This window comes from Melanostigma gelatinosum (genome assembly GCF_949748355.1).
Source record: "Melanostigma gelatinosum genome assembly, chromosome: 8".
Taxonomy (NCBI): domain Eukaryota; kingdom Metazoa; phylum Chordata; class Actinopteri; order Perciformes; family Zoarcidae; genus Melanostigma; species Melanostigma gelatinosum.
Window position 1 is genome coordinate 24,869,209 of NC_136641.1, and position 22,316 is coordinate 24,891,524.

The 22,316-nt window shown below is 44.7% G+C and overlaps 3 protein-coding genes across 5 annotated transcripts; 1 reads left to right on the forward strand and 2 right to left on the reverse strand.

Annotated features, from left to right (window-relative positions):
- Positions 1-500: 500 nt before the first annotated feature.
- On the reverse strand, positions 501-8,592 carry slmapb (sarcolemma associated protein b). 2 transcript variants are annotated; one of them, XM_079274365.1, is made up of 10 exons: positions 8,522-8,592; positions 8,009-8,068; positions 6,058-6,186; positions 5,878-5,952; positions 5,484-5,786; positions 5,071-5,341; positions 4,738-4,909; positions 2,674-2,808; positions 2,124-2,211; positions 501-1,657 (listed from the first exon to the last, which is right to left on the reverse strand). In XM_079274365.1, exons 2-9 carry the CDS (start codon positions 8,058-8,060, stop codon positions 2,128-2,130), a joined length of 1,221 nt encoding a protein of 406 aa, XP_079130491.1. In that variant the 5' UTR covers positions 8,061-8,068; positions 8,522-8,592; the 3' UTR covers positions 501-1,657; positions 2,124-2,127. The 2 variants fall into 2 exon arrangements, with proteins under 2 accessions (XP_079130491.1, XP_079130492.1); XM_079274366.1 differs by lacking the exon at positions 2,124-2,211.
- Positions 8,593-11,795: 3,203 nt separating this feature from the next.
- On the forward strand, positions 11,796-16,719 carry LOC306781256 (ceramide synthase 5-like; the record flags this gene model as incomplete). The annotated part of the gene is made up of 10 exons (XM_079274015.1): positions 11,796-12,132; positions 13,074-13,176; positions 13,317-13,447; positions 13,601-13,658; positions 13,968-14,018; positions 14,156-14,248; positions 14,635-14,763; positions 15,314-15,420; positions 15,547-15,703; positions 16,576-16,719. The coding sequence occupies exons 1-10, from the start codon at positions 11,957-11,959 to the stop codon at positions 16,717-16,719; spliced, it is 1,149 nt and encodes a 382-aa protein (XP_079130141.1). The 5' UTR covers positions 11,796-11,956.
- Positions 16,720-17,538: 819 nt separating this feature from the next.
- Positions 17,539-21,882, reverse strand: LOC306781255 (NACHT, LRR and PYD domains-containing protein 3). 2 transcript variants are annotated; one of them, XM_079274013.1, is made up of 9 exons: positions 21,743-21,882; positions 19,957-21,562; positions 19,690-19,851; positions 19,430-19,603; positions 19,164-19,337; positions 18,272-18,445; positions 18,008-18,181; positions 17,760-17,927; positions 17,539-17,671 (listed from the first exon to the last, which is right to left on the reverse strand). In XM_079274013.1, the coding sequence occupies exons 2-9, from the start codon at positions 21,549-21,551 to the stop codon at positions 17,602-17,604; spliced, it is 2,691 nt and encodes an 896-aa protein (XP_079130139.1). In that variant the 5' UTR covers positions 21,552-21,562; positions 21,743-21,882; the 3' UTR covers positions 17,539-17,601. The 2 variants fall into 2 exon arrangements, with proteins under 2 accessions (XP_079130139.1, XP_079130140.1); XM_079274014.1 differs by having other exon boundaries at positions 19,957-21,597; positions 21,743-21,819.
- Positions 21,883-22,316: the final 434 nt, after the last annotated feature.

Here is a 22,316-nt window from a genome sequence, read left to right on the forward strand (position 1 = left end):
GGTGTGTGTGTGTGTGTGTGTGTAGATTTGAAGGTATTCTCTGGAGCAGGTGGGTGTTTCTACATGGTTTCTTTGACTCACATGTTGCTCCATTAAGTTCCCGTCTGTATTATCGCCCGGTCATGTTACTGTGGTTCAGCTCCTGCAGAGGGGCATCGAGTGTCTCTTTGTCCTGCAGGTCACCAACAAGTCCGTCCACACACTGCACGTGTTCACCGCACCACAGTCTATGCTGCTGCACGGTGCAGAACAGCAAGCACGACATAAGATCTAACCTCGTGAATTATTTAGCTGGAGGGTGGAAGCAAAAGTATGAATGTAAATACGGTTCCCGTCCCTTAACCTGAGCAGACAGTACACACACAACAGCTTACCTCATATCTGGTGCTCCTCTACAATGAGGGCATCAAAATAAACAAAAGGTCTGACCTCATCTCCGTGAAGCTGTTCAGCGACTGCCTGCTTATGCAATGACTATAAAAAGGTGTGAACGATGAGGTTAAGATCTTTAATTGAGGTCACTCGTACATTTTAGAGCAGTTATTCATAAACTCTGAACCCAAGAAACTATATATCGCTCCATCTCTTCACAAACAACATATCACAAATAAAGCAAATGAATAGATTGAGATTTGACACAAAATCACATATATTGCATGCAAATGTATAACCATGAAAAACACTACTGAACAGGTTTAGTGTTCAGTTTCAAAAACATGACATTTCGAGTGTTACACCAGTTTCTTGTTGGTAGATGGAAAACATTTAAATGATACTGTTCTGTAATACCAACTTCCCAGTGGTGTGCAGTCCCCGGGTGATCGCAGTTATCAATGAAATGTCGGTTGCACTGAATTCAAACCTTGCATGTGTATTAATTGGCACAAGAAAGAGGAATATGATGAACAGCTGGTGCAGAAACGTTACCGTCTATGGAAGCAACTGTTGGTGAATGTTGATGAAGGAAAACCAGAGTTTACATACATCTATTGGGGCTGTTTCACTTTAATCGTCATAAAAGAAAAACTGTTTTCAGAACTAACGCTGAACAAAAACCCCCCAAAATGTCCAAAACACTCTGAAAATCCCCTCTTATATTAGCGATAACAGCTATTATCTTAGCAGTGCCCACCTCCTCCATAAACTGATGTTAAGGCAGTCATCATGCACTCAATCCGGGGCTGCATTATTGTGAGAATATTTATTATTCCGACAGTTACAGAGATGTGTCACGTTGAGGGAGGTTCAAACTGCAGGTGATATATCTAGAGCTAATGAAGCGTGTAGCGGTTCTTTTCATTCGTTAACGGATGATCCTAGAAGTCATGGTGGGAAACAAAAACACACGATCCTTCAAGAATAATAATAACAGGGATACAAACAAACTTCTTCATTTTTGCACACAAAAGTGGCATTCTTTTTATTAACCTCTCTCATCTAAAATAGAGCCTCTTAGAAATAAAACAGTGTTTAGTATGAGCCCTCCTACTTAAAAGTGCAGATATGATAAGGGGGCAAGTTTTTCAGTGCGGAGAAATCGGATGATAAACGCGCGTGTGTGTGTGTGTGTACGTTGCCCTCAGGTCCTGAAGAGCACAGCAGCAGTCACAGCTGTTAGAGCCACAGCAACAACGGGCCCCCAGATCAACCACGGCTTCTGAAACAAGCGGCGACACAGAAACGGAAACATGAGCAACACCACATGAAGCCGACCACCAACCACCGTTACGTCATCATTACATCATCGCAAAAGCTTTGACAGAGGGAGCTTGCCATTTGAAACCAATGCAGTGCAGAGAGAGAGAGAGAGACAGAGAGCGAGAGAGAGAGAGGAGAGTTTAAAAAGTAAAAAAATAAAACAGCTCTTTGAGATAAAGAGAAGCTCATCCAAGCCAACGGGGAGAGTTGTGGGGAGAGTTGTTAAGCATTAGCCATCCAGACAAGACAAGCAGATGTTGGATGTTGGAACTGTATGATTAGAGAGGTTAGAGTCTCTGAGACGTTTGGGCCCCCCCCCCCCCCCCCCACGAGGAAGGCATTCCGGGGAATTAGTCATGCAATCGGTCCAAAACAGACGAATGAGAATGAAAGATGTCGGCCGATTTGACAGGAGTATCGTGTACCTTACTACCACAATGCACCGTAGCACCAATACAGCACAGCCAGGATAAGGCCCATGACTATGGCTTGAACAGGCAGCAATGGGGACGTCTACAGAAGGGAAGGGACATTACAGTGATCAACTGCAGCAGGACACACTTCTAGCTGGGCGGAGCTTTATTCATAAACCCCTCAGTCAGGAGTCTGTAATTGGTGTTTACACAAATCTCAAAGTGACACACGGCTGCCAACAGCAGCAGACAGTGGATGAGTAGAGGGGAGCAGGTGTGCTGCTGTGAGTAAAGAATATATATTGTGAATCTTACAAAAAAAGATTTGGTTTTTATGCCCGGAGACTTTTTAACAAGATAAAACAAATCTGATGCAAAGCTCATGCTCCTAAAAACCAAATTTGTCTGTTATGCAAAGCTATGGTGCTGTTTTCCTTATTAAAACAGAATTGCAGATTATTCTAAATGATTTGTCATATATATATATATATATATATATATATATATATATATATATATATATATATATGTCTTTGTTCGTGTGCGATGGACCAGCACTCACCTTTGTCCCTTTCTCCTTTAGTTCCTCCATGTTGGCTTTGCACTCCTCAAACTGGTCAGCGAGCAACTGCTTCTCCTGCTCAGTCTTCTCATATTTCTCCTTCAGGTCCGACAGCTCCGTCTTCACCTCCTCGTACTGCGTGAAGCAAACTGTTATTTTCAACTTCATCGCAAGGCAAATTCATTCACTCAGCTGTATTATAGAAAGCACCTTTTCAAGGTGAGGCAACTTTATTTATAAAAGCACATTTCATTACAGAGAAACTCGATGTGCGTTGCATTTAAAACAATAAATATATGCGACAAAGTGAGGTCACAGTAAATCAAACACCATATTCATACACAGTCAAAGTCGATGGACAAAGTTTTTCCTCATGTTGACTTTTTAATGTGAAGCTGTCGACCACATTATCTGCCCAGAGAGGTTTCCGTTGATGCTGTTTACATTCCTGATGATGCAAATAAATAGAAAATCTCCACAGGAATGTACTACTGCTTCTGTTTTGTTCGTCACGCATTTGTTGTGTCACAAATGGGCTACGACGTTCGTGCATCCCTGTGTTACATAATGACTTTAAATGATCCTTGAACACACACATACGAACAAACAAACAAACAAACAAACGCACGCACACACACAAACAAACACACGCAATCATGCAGATCAAAGTGCACCACAGATGAAAACAACACAGACAAAGTAAACTAAATAGATACATCAGAAGGCTGCATGTCTGGGTCAAAGGTTGTCGAGCATCGGTGACGGTTTCTCTCATGCTTCTGTCCTCTAACAGAGGCTTTTACAGACAATCAAAGAGAACCGCGAGAGCACTCAGGTTCCACAGGTTCCACGTTTCATTCAGTGGCTGACGGAGCGATGCCTCATTCGGATGAACGGCTTGCGGTTGACGATGATTTAGTCTCCGCTTGCTGCTATTCAACGGCGCCCCTCCTCCTCTCTCGCTAACCCAGTCCCATCCAGCCTGCTCAACCTGACTGGGAACATGCAGCAGAGCAGCCTGGGGGCTGGAGGATACTTTAAAATGTCACAATCCTTTTTGTTTTAACAGAGAAGCTTCACAGCCACCTCAAGACAGTTTCATGTCGTTAGATTTATTATCCAAGAGCCAGAGAGTGCTGCAGGAACGAGTCCTGAAACCCAGAAATGAGTTAATCTCTAAGTCAACAGGTTTATGCCTGAAATAAGGACTGTGGTTCACACCAGCTTTGAACATTTTGTTCTGCAAAATAAGACACTGGAAAAAGGGTGCTGCTCTGAATGAGACCACAAAACGTCATCACACCAACTAGTCCGCCTTCACAGCCTCGGTGTGTTTACCCGCGCTCATGCGACTGTGGTTTAGTCCGTTTACAGCCTAACGTTAGCTTTTTACTTCTGCCAACGCAGTCACACTTCAAAAATCAGTCCGTATCATAAACTTGCGTTTGCCACAAAAAGAAATCACCTTGGCTTTGTTGTCGAGGGAACCAGTGACGCCAACTTCCTGGTTGGCCTACAAACATACACGTCCTCCCCGCAGCGCTCTATTAGAGGAAGCCATTAAGGCAGTTCTGTGTCCTCGGCTCAGTAACTCCATCATTGAAAAGCCCAGATTGTGATGTGTTCAGGGCCTGTATGACATCAGAGAGCTGCTGACTGATAAAACTGAACCAAACTATTTATACGGGCAAATAAATAACTGAAGCAACATACGACACAACATGTGCAGTTAAAGAGCAGCCAGTGGCCCAGACGGACAGGTTGAGGATCAGGGCCTGCAATTATCAAGTGAGTCAGAGTAGAAGGTTGGTTCTAAACGGGGCCTATACAAGGAACTAAAGGAGACAAACTCTTAATGGAGAGAAGCAATCTCATCAAAACATACTGGTTATGTATATTTGATCCTTGAGTTTTCATTTTATTGCTCTGCGTGTCATTAAAATATGATTTGTATCCGCTCTCAAAAGGAGAGACTTGAGGGTAGAAGTATTCTTAGCTCCAGAGATCATGGCTAGGAGTGGTTCTGGTCTTTAATCTCGGTCTTTTCTTCTTTTGGGAACGTACCTCTCTCTGCAGAGCCTTGCTGTGGCTGTCCGCTTCCTCCAGCTGGGTTTGCAGCTTGCTGCTGTCCTGCTGGTGCTGGAGCTGCAGGGCCGCCAGCCTCTCCTCCAGCTCCTGCTGGGACCGCTCCAGGGATTTGAGGCTGCCGCTCAGCTCCGCATTCTGGGCACGTGAGCTACCGGAAACAAGACAACGCGGAGTTTAATAGGTAAGGGGAAGAAGGGCGTGTGGTATTCTGTGTGTGGCAGAACATGTTGGAGCAGAATCAAGCAAACGAGACAAGAGGGAGCACGGAGGAGGTGAGGGGGTGAAGCTGAGCTCTTGGTGCACACTGACCTGGCGAGCTCCTTGTCCAGCTGCTGCTGCCTCTGCAGCGCTGCCTCTTTCTCGGAGCGCAGAGCCGCACATTCGCTCTGCAGGCTGCCCTTGTCTCTCTGGTGGGCCTTGAGGAGTTCCTCCCTCTCGGACTTGAGCGACGCGCACTCACTTTGAAGGCCGCTCCTCTCCTTCTGGAGCTTGTTCGCGGCGTCTTGCTTTTCGGATCGCAGGACCGAGCACTCCTTCTGGAGGCCGTTACACTCGGCCTGCATGGACTGCAGCTCGCCGGCTGTGAAGATAAAAAGAGCTTTTATGTAACATTCTTGGAGCAGATGCTCTGTTCTTAATTCGTCGCTTGGACGGACATTTGAGTCTCAACAAAAGAGCCATATTTCAAAATCACGAGGACACTAATATATATGTATGTGCACCTTGTATTTCTGCAGTTTTCTGCCACTGCTTGCTCTGCTGCTGGAGGTCCCGCTGTAGGTTGTCAATCTCCTGCTCGTACTTGTTGGCGGCCTGACGGCATTTGTCCAGATCCTTCGAGGCGGTTGCCAGGTTGGCCTGGGCGGCGGCGGCATCGCGGTCCCGCTCTGCGGCGGCCGCCTCCAGGGCGCGTTTCAGCGCCTTCACCTCGTCGCGTGCACCCTGCAGCTCGTCCCGTGAACCGGAGGAGACGTCCATCTGCTGCCTGAGAACGCCCGTCTCCTCTTGGAGCTGCCGCAGCTGGCCTGTCCGGCCCACGGAGGGGGTTGAGATTAGCGGACATTTTTTCAGAAGGACAGACAGAATGTTCCAGTCCACATATAAACAACCATGTACCTTGAAGATGTTTTATCTGTTTTGCAGACCCATCAGCTTGTTGCTTGTTTTCATTTCTCTCGTCCTGCAGGATACCTGCAAAAGATGAATGCAATTATTTCCTGTATTTGTCGTTGTCTGTGTGCACAGTACAAAGTGAAGTAAATGGTATCTAACATCAAAGAGTATTGTTGTGTTTACCCTGTAGCTCCATGCATTTGTGCTTCTCAGTGTTAGCCAGCTCCTGGGATTCTCGCAGGTCATCATTCAAGCGCTGGGTCATTTTCTCTGAGTCACTGAAAGACCCCATGTTGGACCTGGTCAAGTCATCTGACAATGAAATACAGAATAAAACATGTATTATCCAGATTAGATGTTCTTCTAGCTGTAAGAGTAGAGATGTGTGTCTTCCTGCAGTGCATACAGACACATTAGGAAGTTTAAACCACGATGACACATCAGGAAGCAATGACGGCGATTCACAACGATAAAAATAGACGGATAACTCAAAAGTTCCACCACATTAATTCTGCCTCAGTCCCAAATATTTAACCAGGGCTGACATACTAGATGATTTCCCAAGATATTAAAATGGGACTATTACATAAACTAATTGCTAACCCAGAAATAGACAACTACATTATCTGCAATTTAAAAACATATATATTTTCATCCAAGCTTTCATCCTAAATTGTCCATCAACCCGGCAACAAACAAGTCTCTGGCACGTCTCCACGGCTTGGTTAACAGTGAGATACTGTAAACACTACACAAAGGCCAACGTTGTCAAGGGGCTGTGTTGTTTCCCAGAGGTGGAAACAGGCTCCACAAATACTCGGGCTTTGCAAATTCCCACTGAATATCTTGATCCCCTAATCTGCCACGGCTCGGAAAAGAGATGACCTCATCTCAGGCCCAGCAAGTTGGCACAAGGCGGAAAAAAAACAGGAGTCGGGACGGGTCAAGCGTGTGCGCCATAAATGGACACATCATCAGTGAAACGCTGTAAATGAAAAGTGATTTCATTGTGTCTGTTAAGGCACGCGTGTTGATAAATGTCCCTAGAAATGAGAGAGGGGGTACGAAGCGGCTGCTGGAGGCTGGTGGCACCCTCTGACTCAGACACATGACCACGCTGCTGTGTGCCAGACAAAGGATGGGCGGGGGCGGCGCTCTGTCCAGCGTGTGTGCATGAGGTCGTGTGTTCCCTCATGCATGCATATGTATGAGAGAGAGAGAGAGGGAGAGGGAGAGACAGAGAGAGAGAAAGAGGGAATGCGAGTGGGCTTCATGTCAGTGGGGTTCTGTGTGAACGACGTCTGGAGACATTTCAGATATCTTTGGGAGCATCAGTTATTATGGTCATTATGCGTTAGTGTCACAGAGTAATGATGGGATTAGCCTGTGTGTAAAAATACCTCTCTGACTAGTTGTCAGCATCACACGGCCTCAAGTGACAGAAAGAAAAAATGTAGGAGAAAGTCTTTATTTAGCTCGGGTGCTGAGGGCTAAAGCCATCACGGTCTATCTTTCGAGCCGATGTCGGTTTGCTTCCCAGTGAATGTGACGGCGTTCTTTACAACCGAATCGGAGGGAACTGCCCGGACTGAAAGTCCACAGTGTTCAGCGGGTTTCTATAAAACTGCAGAGGGCCAGGGGGGGATATTAGTTTGCAGCTATGAACCGGTGCTGTATGAGATCCAAAGAAAGAAACGTCCTGATCGGTCTCTGAGGACTGAGGTGCTGTTGTCGTGAGGACACTGTTTGCTTTGTGCTGCCTATATGCAGCGTGGCGTCACAAATTCATCAGTCATGCAAAATGAATTCGCTCACCAACATGCTCACGCATTATTCTCATGAAGGTCCCTGTTGGTTTTGCTGTTCTCTGCACTGCAATAGCTTTGGATAAGTAACCCTACATGGTGCTAACACACCAGCTACCATCCATCTTCTAATAAGCTGTTGACACTTGAGAAATCAGTCCCTGAAAACAAGGCCACCTACATCACCGTGAGCTCTACAGCCAACCAGACACTCTACTGAACTGTGACTCATGCTTTTCTCTCCCTCTCGCCCCACATCGTCAGTTAGTAAGATCACGGTGTCAGGTGAGAACAGCCGAGTCATTCAGGAAGGAACACAGCTGGGTTACCTTTAATGACCGGTACGTTATTCAGGGGATCACTCAGCTCTTTCTCATCCATTTGCTTATCTGTAAAGAAAAAGTAAACACACACACATATCTATATAGATAGAGATATATATATAGATAGAGATATATATATATATATATATATATATATATATATATATATATATATAGATAGATATATATATATATAGATATATATATATATATATCTATATATATATATAGATATATATATATATAGAGATATATAGAGATATATAGAGATATATATATATATATCTCATGGCAACAAACACATAGACTAAATCAAGAGCTAATGTTGATAACTAGAATACATTTTGAATAAATATCCTAACTAAATCATTAAAGCTATTGCTGCTGTTGTTTTGGTTAAGGGTTAGTCATATCAAGTACTTCTGCAAGCTGCATAAGTGCTGAGAAATGTTCCTTTGAGGTCTTAAATCACAGAAAATAAAAAAAAGGTCAAGAATAAAACTCATCAGGAAATATTACCTCGAGGTGATCCAGGAGCTTCTGTACTCGTTGTGTGCTGAGGCTAAAGCAATCTCTGGCATGAATAACTCTCCTCCAACTGTCAGATTTTTCTCAGATGCGAAATGGACCAGTCCAAGCTGGGAGGCTGGAAGGGGGGACACACCGAGGGGATGCCAGACGCCGTGTACCAGACCTCCCTGCTATTGTTAGACTGAAGCCAGTGAAGACAAAGAAATGGTTGAAATAAGTGAACAAATACTTAAAAGTGTGGTTATAAAAGCTTCAGAAGAGGTAAATCAGAGAAATGTCATCAAAAACACGAGCCCCCTGCCCCCCTTTGTGTTGTGGCTGAAGTCTTCCAGCCCCTCCACACTAGGTCATGCATCCGAGTGGGGCATGTCGGAAGCTGCAGCTGCACAGCCAGTGACACAAACACAGAGAGGTTTTGTTCAGGGAGCCAGGGCTGCTCTCTGACCAGTTGGTACTGATGTAAGAAACCTACAGGACACAGAGCAAGGGCGGCCAGCGTGATGGCGTGCGTCCTACATGTGCTGCATCCACCTCCTCTTACTCTGCCCTGCAGGCCTTTTAAATGCATGAATTATTAGCCTTTAGCTTGAGAGCTGCACATCATCCTGAGGGGGGGGGGGGGCAAAACTGTGCTGCGACAAACTGTGTGTGGCGTTCAGCTAATCTGCATTGTATCGGACTGCTTTGAAATGTTTGAGAGGCTGAGGTGAAATCAAGACAATGAAAGAACAGCAGTGGCCGACACTGAAAAGGCTTTCTACATGTATGCAAATAAATGTTTCCCCCTCTCGTCAAAAGCTTTTCATAACTTCCTAAACCCCTTGAATTATGCATGAAGTCCACACACAGACATGCTGGTGTAGAGGGTGGCATGGTTCAGAGTACATTTGAACTTAGTTATTTTCATCATACACAAGCATGCTGACTTTCGAGAGAAACAGATTCACTGGTGTTGCCTAACCTGAGTTTATTCAACGGCTGTATGATTCCATTTTATGAATGGCGTCATACTTGTAAAGACAAAAACCACAGGCTCAACGGGGCAAGTATGAACAGCTCTCGTGTTAATTGCTTTTCGGGATCAGTACATATAATAACAGAAAAGCTGCACCCAACTCATAAAAGTGCAAACCAGTCAGCGTTAAGAGACCGTCGGACAGCTAGCTGCTGAAGTCTAAACTACAGCTGACGGGACATTTGATGTCCACATTAACAACCCACATTAACAACACGGAGTAGTATGGACATCAGTGACACTAAAGAAGCTTAAGAAGCTGCTTCTACAGTTGGCAGCAACATGCTAACAATACGTTTAACTAGATAATCAATTGTTGGACACAGCAAAGGCCAAGGACTCACAGAGTAAAAATGTAAGATCCTATAAATATAGTAAAATAAACATCCTTTATCTGTGGACATATTCCAGAGAGAGACCTCAACCATGGTTGGCTGAGCAAGCTAGTGATCAAGTACAGGTTTATGATCTAATGCTGCAAATCATTGACAAATTTCCAGTCAATAATCAAACTGTGCAACCGTCGGCTTTATTCTCAGTAAATCTATAATCTTTACAAACTGTATCTTGTTATTTTACTTCTGGGAACTAAATATCCTATAGAGGATTAAAGGTTCTGAAAGAGCAAGCAGTGTTCTGCACACAGACAAGTGAAAGGTAAACCCACATAAACCGGTTTTGTAGGTGAAAGATTCACCAAACTGTAACAATAAAGCTCAGCAGCAAAACTACGGTACTTCATGTCAAAATGTGTGGGAGCCAATAGATTCAATATGATCTTAAGTTGCTTAACTAGTTGCATCTGACCACGCTTCCAGAGCCACCATGCCAAATTCCGAGGAATTGCTAATGTTAATGATGCTAATGTTACTGTTAGCTTAGCTCATGTTAGCTTAGCTACCAAACATTAAATAGCGTTGGCTTATAGCTAGCTAAGTAGCTGTTCGTTGTTTTTAGTTTACCTTGCATTTCTTTACTTAATATGAAGTTACACGGTTAAATGTGTCTTTAAAAATATTTAAACTGTCCTAACTTACCACAAAACAACTCAAAAATAGAGTTACGTTACTGTTAATTAGCTGTGATGATAGCTAACTTAGCCTAAAGTAATCAAATGTAGAGCTAACGTCAAATTAGCAACGTTTTAGATGATAATAGCTCAAGTTAATATTAGTTCAACTAATGTTAGCTTAGCTACCCAACGTTAAATAATGGTACTGGATGTAGCTAACTGATAGCTAGCTAACTAGCCGTTAGTTGTTTTTATTGTTACCTTTTATTTCCTTACTTAATATTTAGTTACAAGTTGAAATGTGTCTAAACAATATTTTAAAAGTATTTAAACTATCCAAACTTACCACCAAACAATTAGCTCAAGTTAATGTTTAATGTTAAATGCTTCTTCTTCTTCTTCTTCTTCTTCTTTTGATCTTTATGGCGGTTGGCAATCTCTCGGGTGCATTACCGCCACCCACCAATCTGGAGTGTGGACTAAGGATATCCTCGATATATAATAAAGAAAAACACGAGTCTTGTTAACTCTAAATATTGCAGAAGAAGTTCCCAACATTTGTCACCAAAGCTTTTCTTTAGTACATTAATTATATTTTCCTCTCCCATCAATCTCAGACCTTTTTTCATGCCTTCCCTCGCTGACTCGTAGTACCTCTGACAGGATAATAAAACATGGTCCACAGGTTCTTCTTCTTCGCAAAATTCACACTTTCTATTGTTATGCATTCCAATAACATAGAGGGAACTATTAAGACCAGTATGGCTATTCCTTAGTCTTGTTATAATCATCTCCTCTTCCCTAGTTCGTCCACTAAAACCTGCACTCCAATGGTTTATTTTTAAAGATATCTTCCTTTACTCCCTTTATTCTGCCATATCTTATTGATTTGTCCCTTAATCACTTGTATTTACATTAATGTTATTTCTCCCTCTCTTCAAAGCCCTTTGTGTTGCTTTATCCTCCTTCTCATTCCCATCGACTCCAACATGGAGCCACACAACATTAACAGCCACCCGCATTTGATGTGATAACGTTAAATTCCAAACACAATTCTACTTTAACAATGACGCTGAAGAGGCAAAAACAACCGTGTGGTTCATCCTTCAAGTGGAAAACATCTCTGAAAAAAAAGAAGAAAGAAAGTTGCCTAATAATGAGGTGGGTGTCGCCCTGCAGACTTCCAGCGTAACGTGTGGAGCTAGCGGTCTAAAAACCAGAAGCGATACTCTCAGTGTCGGTGTCAGCAGGAGGAGGTGGACACATCTCCACCAAACGGTGTTTTCCGTTATTTAACTTCAGCCACCAGATGCTCGACTAGTAACTTTGTGTTGTTTTTGTTTCCCTATTTATCTTTTTACTGTTTTGATCGAGTGTTTTTTTTGTCTGCTCCCCGATGACTTCCTCTATCTCAGCCTGGATTTGGAGTGAGAGATTTTGGCTTCCCGAAAATGTTACATGGGCGGACCTGGAGCGACCACCACCTGGTGTGGAGTACCCGAGAATCCGACACCTACTTTACGTACTACCTCTGGCGGTCATAGTGTTCATGCTAAGGCTGCTGTTTGAAAGGTACGCTTGTCCTTGTTTGTTGCTGGTTTTTCTTGTTTTAGTCTTTATTTGGATACGTGCTCCCGTGTGCGTGCACAGTTGAAAGCTGCAGCCTATGTGGCAACTGTTGCTCCGAAAAAAGAGTGGAAAAAAACAAAAAACAGCCACCAAACCCTTTGCAACAAGCTTTAATACATGACTCATTCTTTACGCTCGCAAACTCTCTTGAACCAACTCTCTGCAGGCTTCAACCAAAAAAAAAAAAAAAACCGAGCTGCTCCTCGTTTAAAGTAACATGACATTAGTTTTTTTTGAACAAATGGACTCCATAGATGGGACTTCTTCTCCATGTGGCAGTTAATTATAGGCTCATCCTCTCCTGGTTGTCTTTTGTCTTAGCTTCTTATTAATAGTGTTGGCATTCCTCAGAGGTGATGACTCATGAAATCTCCCACTGGCATGAACCACATCTGTATTCCTCAGTCCAAAGTCTGTACTTCTAGTCATTCGGTCTTTTCTTCTCCACGTTCGGGAGAAGTATCGTGTTGTTTGATTGAAACCTGATCAAATGTGTCCGGGCATGTGACACACATCAGCATTGTGGTCGGAAGGCAGCCCTCCCATCCCCGTCTCCCATATCCTCACATGACACAGGTCACCATGCTCTGTTTAGACCAGGTGCTACATTCCCCGGGATCCCCTCCCAGTGCTTGTCTTTAGACAATCTCTCTTTCTCCCCCGCTCCCTGTGAGATAAACTGCACACTCGACAGTCCGAGGCAAACTCTCAGCTAGTGGTTCATCCGTTCCTAAAGCCGGTACAACGTGCTTAACTTATCTCCCTGACTCTCTCTCTCTCGCCTTGTCTTTGTCTCTCTAAATACCACATCTGTGTCACCTGCATCCCTACCCCCACCCCCCCTCTCTCTCTTTTTGTGCCTCTGTCTGTGTGTGTGTCTACAGGCTAGTGGCAAAGCCCTGTGCTCACATACTTCAGATTCAGGCGGGAGTGCCTCGACAAGCTCAGCCCAATGCTGTCCTGGAGAAGGTGTTTCAGTCCAAAGCGGTACGTGTTCGTCCCGTCGGCCATTAAATGTTCCTCTGCACGCTGGAATACACCGGCGCGGGCACAGTGGTGTGTTCAGAGCAGCTCGGTGGTGGAGAGAGAATGGAAAAGCAAGTGATTTCGTTTTTTGTTCTCCTCAGTGTCCAGACACGAGGCAACTGGAGGGACTCTCCAAGCAGCTGGACTGGGATGAGCGGAAAATACAGAGATGGTTTCGGGTCCGTCGGAACCAAGACAGGCCCAGCATGCAGAAAAAGTTCTGCGAGAGCATGTGAGTTCCTGCTTCGCTGCTGTGTCGTGTGTGTAGTCGAACCCTGAGGACTGTGGTGACCCCACTTATCCTGTGAAAATATCTCAACATCTTCACCTCTGCTCTTGGAGAAGACAACAAGTTGCATTGCTCTGGTTTCTTTTCTTTTCTCAGGTGGCGGTTAACGTTCTACTTTGGGATTTTCATCTATGCCTTTCGACATTTGTGGGGGGTGAGTTGAATGAGCGCACGATGCTGATACTGTTGCATTGAAGTGTTGCGTAATAATAATAATAATAACTTTATTTCAGTAGCAGTCTTTCAAAAACAATGTTACAAAGTTCTTTAGAATAAAAACATGATAAAAGTGATCAAGGTCAGGATATAAGCAAAATAAAATCATTAAAATAGAGACGACAATATACCATCTGTAAAGAAAAAGCAAATCGATAAAAGTGAGTCGATAGTTCCACAACTTTAGCTTTTATTAATGCTGTGTATGATGACGTAATCATATGAACATTTCATCTGTTTCTGTCAGTCGCCCTGGACGTGGGACACCAGGAAGTGCTGGTACAACTACCCCTTTCAGGTGAATAGTTATTGTTACCTTTTTCATGAACTGCATTTCCATCACATCCAGCTGCTTATTGCACCGTATTGTTTGCCGGCCAGAGAGGCTTCACGTTCTTTAAAGGTGTTTTATTTTTCCTGTTTCAATCCAAACAGCATCAGAGCTCTGAGCAGTTCACCCACTACGTGGCCGAGCTCGCGTTCTACTGGTCTCTGATGTTTTCCCAGTTCATAGACGTTAAACGTAAGGTGAGTAAACAACGGGCCCTCCCGATCCGCCCCCTTGTGTCGGATGCCGGTTCGCCGGCTTCCCTCGTATTCCAGCTTTCACGGCGTTATATGTCACCAGTGTGTGAGAATTGGCTTATTTGTGATGCTCTCTGGCAGAACAGGTTGGACGGGAAAGGTTCACAGGGCTTCCTGTGTGTAAAGATTCAGCCCGTCATCCCCGTGTTTACACAAGTCCTTCAGTTGGTGACGCAACTTAACTGACAGCCTGTTTGGTGGCTGCATAATTAACGGCATTGAGACTCAATTACCTCATTGTTCGCGTTCGCTGCAGGTGGGTTTTTTTTTCTTCCTCGCGTCCTCGTTTACCTCTTCCCTGTCGTCTCTCCTCATTCCCCCGATGACAGGACTTCATCATCATGCTCGTCCACCATCTCGCCACCATATTCCTCATCACCATCTCCTACGCCAACAACATGTTAAGAGTTGGCACTCTGGTCATGTGCGTGCACGATGCGTCCGACGTCTTCCTCGAGGTAAAGCATTTCTCCTTTTTTTTTTTTTTTTTAAATTTTCTTAACGTTGTTGCGCAACATGGAGCAGGCGGGGATGATACCGCCGCTGTGGTGAGGAGCTACTTGTACGACCTGTCTGACAGGGAAAAAACACACAATCACATCAGTTATTAGTGCAATGACGCAGTGGACACACTGAAAATGTCGCAGAACAAGTTTGGGTTGTACTCGACCAAATATATTGTCAGCAGACTCGCACAAGTAGAATTGTTATCGACGAATCTGTTTCGTTGATTTAACCGACGGATCTGGAAAACTTGAGTTTCTCCACAAAGAATCGCACTAAAGCAGCACTTTAACGTCTTAAAATGGGTTCTTACATTTCTTTGAATTCATTTAGAATTTTTAAAAAGCATTAAAAACCACTCGAGATTTTACTCAATGAAGACCAAAACAACCGATGACTAAAGTAGTAAAAGTAGACTCAAGCTTAGTGACGCGCGACCTGGAGATACTTGTGTGTGATATTTTCATACAGTGAATCATTTTAATTCCTTATTTATTCCTCAAGGCTGCCAAGATGGCCAACTATGCCAAGTACCAGAGGCTGTGCGACGGCCTGTTCGTGGTGTTCAGCATAAGCTTCTTCTTCACTCGACTTGTCATCTATCCTTTCTGGTGAGTCAAATGAGACGTATTTACAAACCAAATTGCTTTCTTTTGCCTATTGGAAGCATCTCTACTTTGAATCAGTGGCTTAGCGAGAGCTCCTCTGAGGTCTGTGTGTGTGTTTGTGTGTTGCAGGGTTGTTTACAGCGTTCTGTTTGAGAGCTGGGAGATCGTTGGGCCGTACCAGGCCTGGTGGTTGCTCAATGGGTTGCTGTTGGTGCTGCAGACTCTTCACATCATCTGGTTCTACCTCATCGCTCGCATCGCTATCAAAGCCATATTCAAGGGGAAGGTCAGTGTGGCTGTGCGTTTTGGTTTTCAGCCACGCTAGCGGCATCGCTTCATGGATGGCATCGTCAAGTCAATAACTATTGGTTAGATTGATGTTAAAATTCATGGTCCCCGCAGGATGAGTACGACAGAGTTTGGCGATTCCTCGGACGTCTCCTCTGGCGCCACCAAGAGACATTTCTGTCTCGACGATTATTGGATAATCTTTGCGAACACATTCTGCATTCACGTGTAGAATGTGTTAAGATTTTAGCATCTGAAGCGTTCCTAGTTTCATTTTGTGGTCTGAGCACTATCGAGCAGGCTTTGGTTGAATGCAGGTAAACAAGTCAAAATAATTGTAATCCCAGGGACAGTGATTTAGCTTTGCATTGGTTTAATATGAGCTTGTTAGCTGGCTGATTGTGAAACAATCCGGTTGTGCACGTCGTCTCTCGCTTCGGGAGTTGCTAATTTGAGTGTAAACGACGAGCGGCGGGTCAAAAAGGAAGTCTTGACCCGGATATCTGCTAGCTACACTGGAACCACAGAAATATAACCCCTTTGTCCCTTAGAGGCTTATCATCATCAGACTGATACATGATGGGTTAAAAGAGACTGTTGGGTGGATTTCCACTAAATTTGGCTTACACGTCCATGTTCCCTTCAGCGGAAATCTTTATCTTTGGAGATCCTTCGTCTTTCCATCATTAGGTCAATTTAAATGAATGCAATACTTTGGTTTATTACTGAACACCTGTAAAAACCAATGCCATTACCGACCGCCTCGTCTGTACTTTGTGTAAAGTATAAAAAATGACGTGACATTTTGTTTCCTCAGTATTCCAGTTGACAGTAAAACCGTCTTAATCCCGTTTGTATTTCATTGTGCAGGTGTCGAAAGACGAGCGCAGCGACGTCGAGAGCAGCACGGACGAGGAGATTTATTCCACTTCCAGTAAAAATCCCAGTCAGACCCTCAAACCGAAGGACATCGGCCACACTGGCAAACTTAACGGAGAAGCTCACGACCGCTGAGCACCACGAGGGGGATGTTCACCTCCAGTGAGGCTTTTATTCACCTGCTGAGTGTCTGTGTGACCCACTTTGTCACTTTGACCTCTTGAAAAAACACAAAAAAAAAAGACCTGAAACTTTTTTTTTTCACCCAGAAAGATTTGCCGAGTCGTAGAAATGGAGAGTGGACTTGGATAGAGGGGAAACCTGTGTGGAATAAAGACTGTCTTACTGAGTCGGGTTTACACTGTGTGAGGTTTACACCTGCTTTTTGCTTACAGGAGTAGACAGAGGTGTGTGTGTGTGTGTGTGTAGGTAGGTGTGTGTGTGGGTAAAAGTTAGAAATGGAAACTGAGCATGTCAACACTATTGTCAAAATGCATTTTCTACATGTAAATACATTTTATTTGTGAAATTGGTAATATATTTACAGCTGTAAAACAAAATCACTGCAATCTGCCTTAAACCGCTTACTGTCCCGTAACATGCCAAAGATTTCTTAATAAAACATTGTACCAAATTCAGCAATGAATGTGAAGGATTTTTATTATTGTTTTATACGTGCAACTAACAACCATTTTAATCTGCCTTATTATATCTGTGTGATCTACAAAATAAAGCAAAAAGAGTGCATTTTCTTGAAGGTAAACTTATTATATTTCTTATTTTGTCAGATAAACAGTCCAAATTTAAATATATTTCAATTACTTTGACATATTGTCAAGAAAAGCAAAAGCGAACTTCTCATTTGAGAAGCTGGAATCAGTGAATGCGCCATTTTTCCTTGAAATGTGATTTAAAATATCAATTTTGATGATTAATTGTTCATTTTTTTTGTTAATCATTTCAACTTTTTTTAAAATGAACTCTGCACGTGAGCAGTCTGAGACGAATCAGTCTTCTTCAGTATCTTATTTTGTCACACTCGTCCATCATCTCAAAGACGTCCTCGCTGAAGTCGTTGTACTTCAGGCTGAAAGAGACAGAAAGCAGCAGTTTGTTTCAACCTTTTTAAACTTCATGTTTTCGATGGTTTCTAGTCTGAGTGAATCGGGGCTTACTTCATCTCCAGCATGTTGTCGCTGTCCTGCATGACGTGGACGAGGGCTGGGACGGAGTCGTCCGTCAGCAAGTTGTTTCTCAGTTCCAGGCTCTTCAGAGTCTTGTTGGCTCTCAAAGCGGCACACAAGTCCTGAACGCAGTCGTCCGTCAAACCGGTCATCTCGACACTGCCGACAAAGAGAGGCAGGTTTTGAATAAAGAGCAGTAAAAGGAGTGTTTTTTGTTTTATTTACAATTGTCAACTCACTCCAGCTCCTCCAGCAGACAGCTTGGATGTGCAACAGCATCCCAGAGGTGTTTGACCCCCTGGTCTCCCACTTCATTTATACCGACGATCAGGGACTTCAGTCGAGAGGAGCCACCTCTCAGCACCGAGCCCAGCTCCTCGAACACCGGCTGGGTTAACTCGCATCGCTGCAAGCTGCAGGGTGGAGCAGAATACACATTTAAATGTCTGCGACAGGTGATACTTCATCACTGGAGAGCAGCGTTGAATGGGCCGTGACTCCACCTGAGCTTCTCCATTGGACATCCAGGTCGACGGAGGGCTTGGCAGAGCAGCAGCGCCCCCTCCTGGAACAACTCGTTCACTGACAGGTCCAGATCAGACAGGGAGCAGTGCTCCGACATCAAGGCCTCCGACAAACCAGGACAGCATTCTGCAGTCAACTCGCAGTCAAACAGACTGATGTAAAAAGGTACACAAATGGTGTTAATTTAAATATGGATATGAATGTATGATTTATCAAACAAATTATGGATTTTATTTAGATGTTAAAGGTAGTGTGTAGGATTTAGGGACAGATCTCTAAATTAATACTGACGAGCACATACTAACTCCAATTTATCCGAAACAATCTGATGGTTTTGCTCCAAAGTTCTTCATTAATGAGAAAATACTATTTTTGTTGGGTATTTAATTCACACGAGTGTATACTAAACCATACGTTTATTTCAGATATTGCTTATATTTATTGATATTAAATGAAATACCAGACAACATGCTACATCGTGATGTCGAGATATATTAAATGACCTGTATTGTGACAGAAGATTTTGGCCGTATTGCCCAGCCCTCCTACATAGGGAGCGGGTCCTCTTCACGGAGTCCGCCATGTTTCTACGGTAGCCCAGAACGGACAAACCTGACACTCTGTGCATTCCAATAACCATATTACTATACTATTCAGTACGCCAGGAAAATATTTCGTACTTCCCGATATATAGTGTGTCAAAAATACCAGGATGTTCTGCATCTGGTGGCATTTTGCAGTATGAAACTCCAGCATGTTTTTCTGGCCCACAATCCTCTGCGCTGACACACGCTGTGCCTTTAAGTAACACATTCGAATCATGTCCTTTTTTTTTTGTGATTTTGTCATCTCGTTGCAACACAGACTTACGTGAGGCCCTGCAGTTTGCAGAGCGGGTGCTGCAGGGCTTCGCACAACGCCTTCACTCCCCTCTCACCGATCACGTTTTGCGTCAGGTCCACTTTTCTCAACTCCGATTGGCCCGAACACAAAGCCGCTGAGAAAACCTCCATGGATGCAGCAGTCAACTCACACTTTTGTAGCCTTAAATAAACAAAACAATTCAAAGATAAACACACAACTCTGACAAAAAACAAGACTTGTAATACTAATACTGCCCAGTACAAAGTACATACTGGAGCTCCTGGAGTTTGCAGAGAGGACTTTGCAGCGCTTTGCACAGTTTCACGAAGCCCTGGTCCCCGATCTGATTGAACGGCATGTCTAACACACACAACTGAGGGGCGCCCGAGGTCAGGACAGACGCCAGATCTCCACAGATCGCCTCGGTCAGTTTGCATGCTCGGAGTCTGAAGTAAATAACAGCAAAACATCAAGGATTTATTAATGTCTGTTGACACGAAGGCACATTTTAAAAGAATCCCTTTAATCTTACTTTAATGTGTGCAGCTTGCAGTTTCTGAGTCCAGCACAGAGAATTTTGAACTTCTCATCTCCGAGGTGGGATTGAGAGAAATCCAGCTCCTTGGTGAGCCCTCTGCTGAGAGCCGAGGCCAGATGAGGGACCGCATCGGTACTCAAGGAGCTGTCCGTCAAGCTGTGGGGGGGGGGGGGGGGGGGGGGGGGAACAGACGGCGCGATCTTACATAAGACGGCGTACTGAACGCAGGAAATGGATCGAGGCAGAGACACGTGGACTTACTTTATCTTGTGTGACAAGCTCATAGTCGGAGCCAGCGTCTCCGCTTGTTCCTTCGTCAGATTCCTCGTTCGGTACAGATTCAACAGCTCCATCTTACCGAGGCACGTGGTGACATAGTTCAGGGCCGCACAGTCCTGGAGGTTCAGGTCTCCGTAGCTGATGCCGATCCGTGCCGAGGGGGCGACGATCTCTTTCACCAAACTCTCGCTTTGAGCTTGAAGAAGCAGATGGAAGCAGCGGTGGTGTTTGTCCTTGTACCATTCCTTCAGCGTCACCTCAGAGGTGCTTTTGAACCAGCGGTTGAAGTTGGTGATCCGATCAGAGTTCATCTCTCCCAGCAGGGTCTCCAGCGGTCTGCGCTGAAGTGGCCCCGAGAGCCCCGACAAGAAGACATCTACAAACGTTGCACGGCCTTTGTGCTTTTCCAACATCTTCTCCACACCCTCGGACGTCGACGTGTCCAAAAGGAAAGCCGTGGCCAAGATGAAGTCCTGCATCAGTTGAGAGTGGAAGGAGAAGACGCGTCCGTCCGACCGGTCGCCATCTACTCGCAGGAAGCTGCCAACCGAGGTGAGAAACCGTTGAAGACCGAACGAATCCATTTCCTCTTTGGTGCAACTCGAACGCTGGTCGAGGAGACAATGAGACGCCATCTTGCCGAGGGCCAACACCAGGTCTCTGCTGTGGGCCTCGTTCAGCTGGAGCGTCTGAATCAGGTGGATCAGGATGTCCACGTACAGCTGAGACAGCGTTTCAGGAAGCTTTGCTCCAGCATCCATCAGAGACTTGTAGATGGAACAAACTGTCCAACAAAATCTGGGGGAGGTGCAAACATCATAAAAGCCTAGAGTGCTTTCCATGTGTACTCTTGCTTTGTTGGCAGCAGCTGGGTCAGCGAAGAAGAACCCCTTGAAGTAGGCTTCTCTCTGTGGCTTCAGAAACCCCAACACCTGCACCCGGGTGCCACTCAGAAACTTCTGACACTCGGCCGGCCTGGACGCCACCACGAAGGCGGCTCCTTTCAGCAGCGATCCGTGAAGCAAGCTGGACACTAAGCAGGACACGGGGACCGCCTGTCCGGGGTCAGAGCAGAGGGGGAGGACGGAGGGGTCCAAGCTGTGTTTCCACTGATCCAGATCATCAAAAACAAACAACGCACCCTCTGGATTCTGCAGGAGTTGGGGCACGGACTCTGGAGGAAGACGACCGTGGTGGCGCAGTATTAATGTCTCCAGGGAGAGCGTCCCGTTGAGGGAATTCAACTCCCTGAACCGGAAGTGGAAAACAAAGGAGAACTTCTGGAGGTGCTCCCCTTTGGCCCAGCCCACTACTAGCTTCTCCAGAGCAGTGGTTTTACCCGACCCTTCAGGGCCGACCAGCACTACAGTCCTGGTTCCACCAGACAGGGCAGTGTGTACGGCGCCATCGACAGAGGGCCAGTTGTCGTCCACATTTCTGTCCGTCCCCTGGGCTTCAGCGGTCAGCGGGGAGATGTACTTATTGTTCTTCATCACACTGACAGGCAGCTCTCCTCCAAGAAGTGTTGACGTGTCATTTGACTTCAGGATGTGAGTCAACACAGCGTCTTTGTCCATGTTGTAAGTCACTGTAAAAGATAAAGCAGTTCAAGGAATTGTCCATCTGCAGAAAACAAAAAACATGCAACTCACGTCTGCAAATAGACATTCATTAACTGTACTTCCCGACATTAAAAGCTGTCTAGTCAACATGTCCAGTAACTGTCTAGCACATCTGGAATCTGTCAAAACAGTGGAAGTGCAGTTACCTTGTAGAAACTCCACTGGGGAAACAAAGTGAGACTAAATATCTTCATGAAAAGCAGACAGACGTTTTAATAGTCGGGGTTACGTCTGCACTGGGAACGAAGCAGGAGTTGCGCTCGCGCTAACTGCCAAGAAAACCGCGCCCAGCAAAACAGGAAGTACTTTGTGTTTTCAAGCCCTGCGCGCTGCCTTGCAGACGGCCATGGAGTGTCATGTGACCGAACTATTTTAATGCACTCCTAAATCAAGCTCAAGTATTTTATTTTTTCATATTTAACTCTAATGTATTTCAGAGGGAAATGTTTTGCTTTTTACTCTGCAGTGTATTCATTTGACAGCTTTAGTTACTTTGCAGATCCCGATTATTAATACAAAATATACATTTTGTTAACGTGTTAGTATAGATTAAGCTACCCAGCAGTAGATGGCGTAGTCAAAATGAATCCCACCATCATCCTCATCAATAATTCTGATGCTAATAGGAGCTATTTTCAAAGTGCATTCATCTGATAACACTGGACTTGTTCTTAAATGCACAGCATATAGCATTTAGTGGGATCTATTAGCAGAAATGGA

Coding starts and splice junctions, on each gene's coding strand:
- slmapb (XM_079274365.1), bottom strand. CDS start 8,060: ATGGATGAGAAAGAGCTGAGTGATCCCCTGAATAACGTACCGGTCATT. Junction 5,953..6,057: donor CAAATGCATGGAGCTACAGG/GTAAACACAACA, acceptor CATCTTTTGCAG/GTATCCTGCAGGACGAGAGA. Junction 2,809..4,737: donor GCAAGGCTCTGCAGAGAGAG/GTACGTTCCCAA, acceptor TGCTTCACGCAG/TACGAGGAGGTGAAGACGGA.
- LOC306781255 (XM_079274013.1), bottom strand. CDS start 21,551: ATGGACAAAGACGCTGTGTTGACTCACATCCTGAAGTCAAATGACACG. Junction 19,604..19,689: donor TGCAAGCTGCACACATTAAA/GTAAGATTAAAG, acceptor TATTTACTTCAG/ACTCCGAGCATGCAAACTGA. Junction 17,928..18,007: donor TGTCTGCTGGAGGAGCTGGA/GTGAGTTGACAA, acceptor CTTTGTCGGCAG/TGTCGAGATGACCGGTTTGA.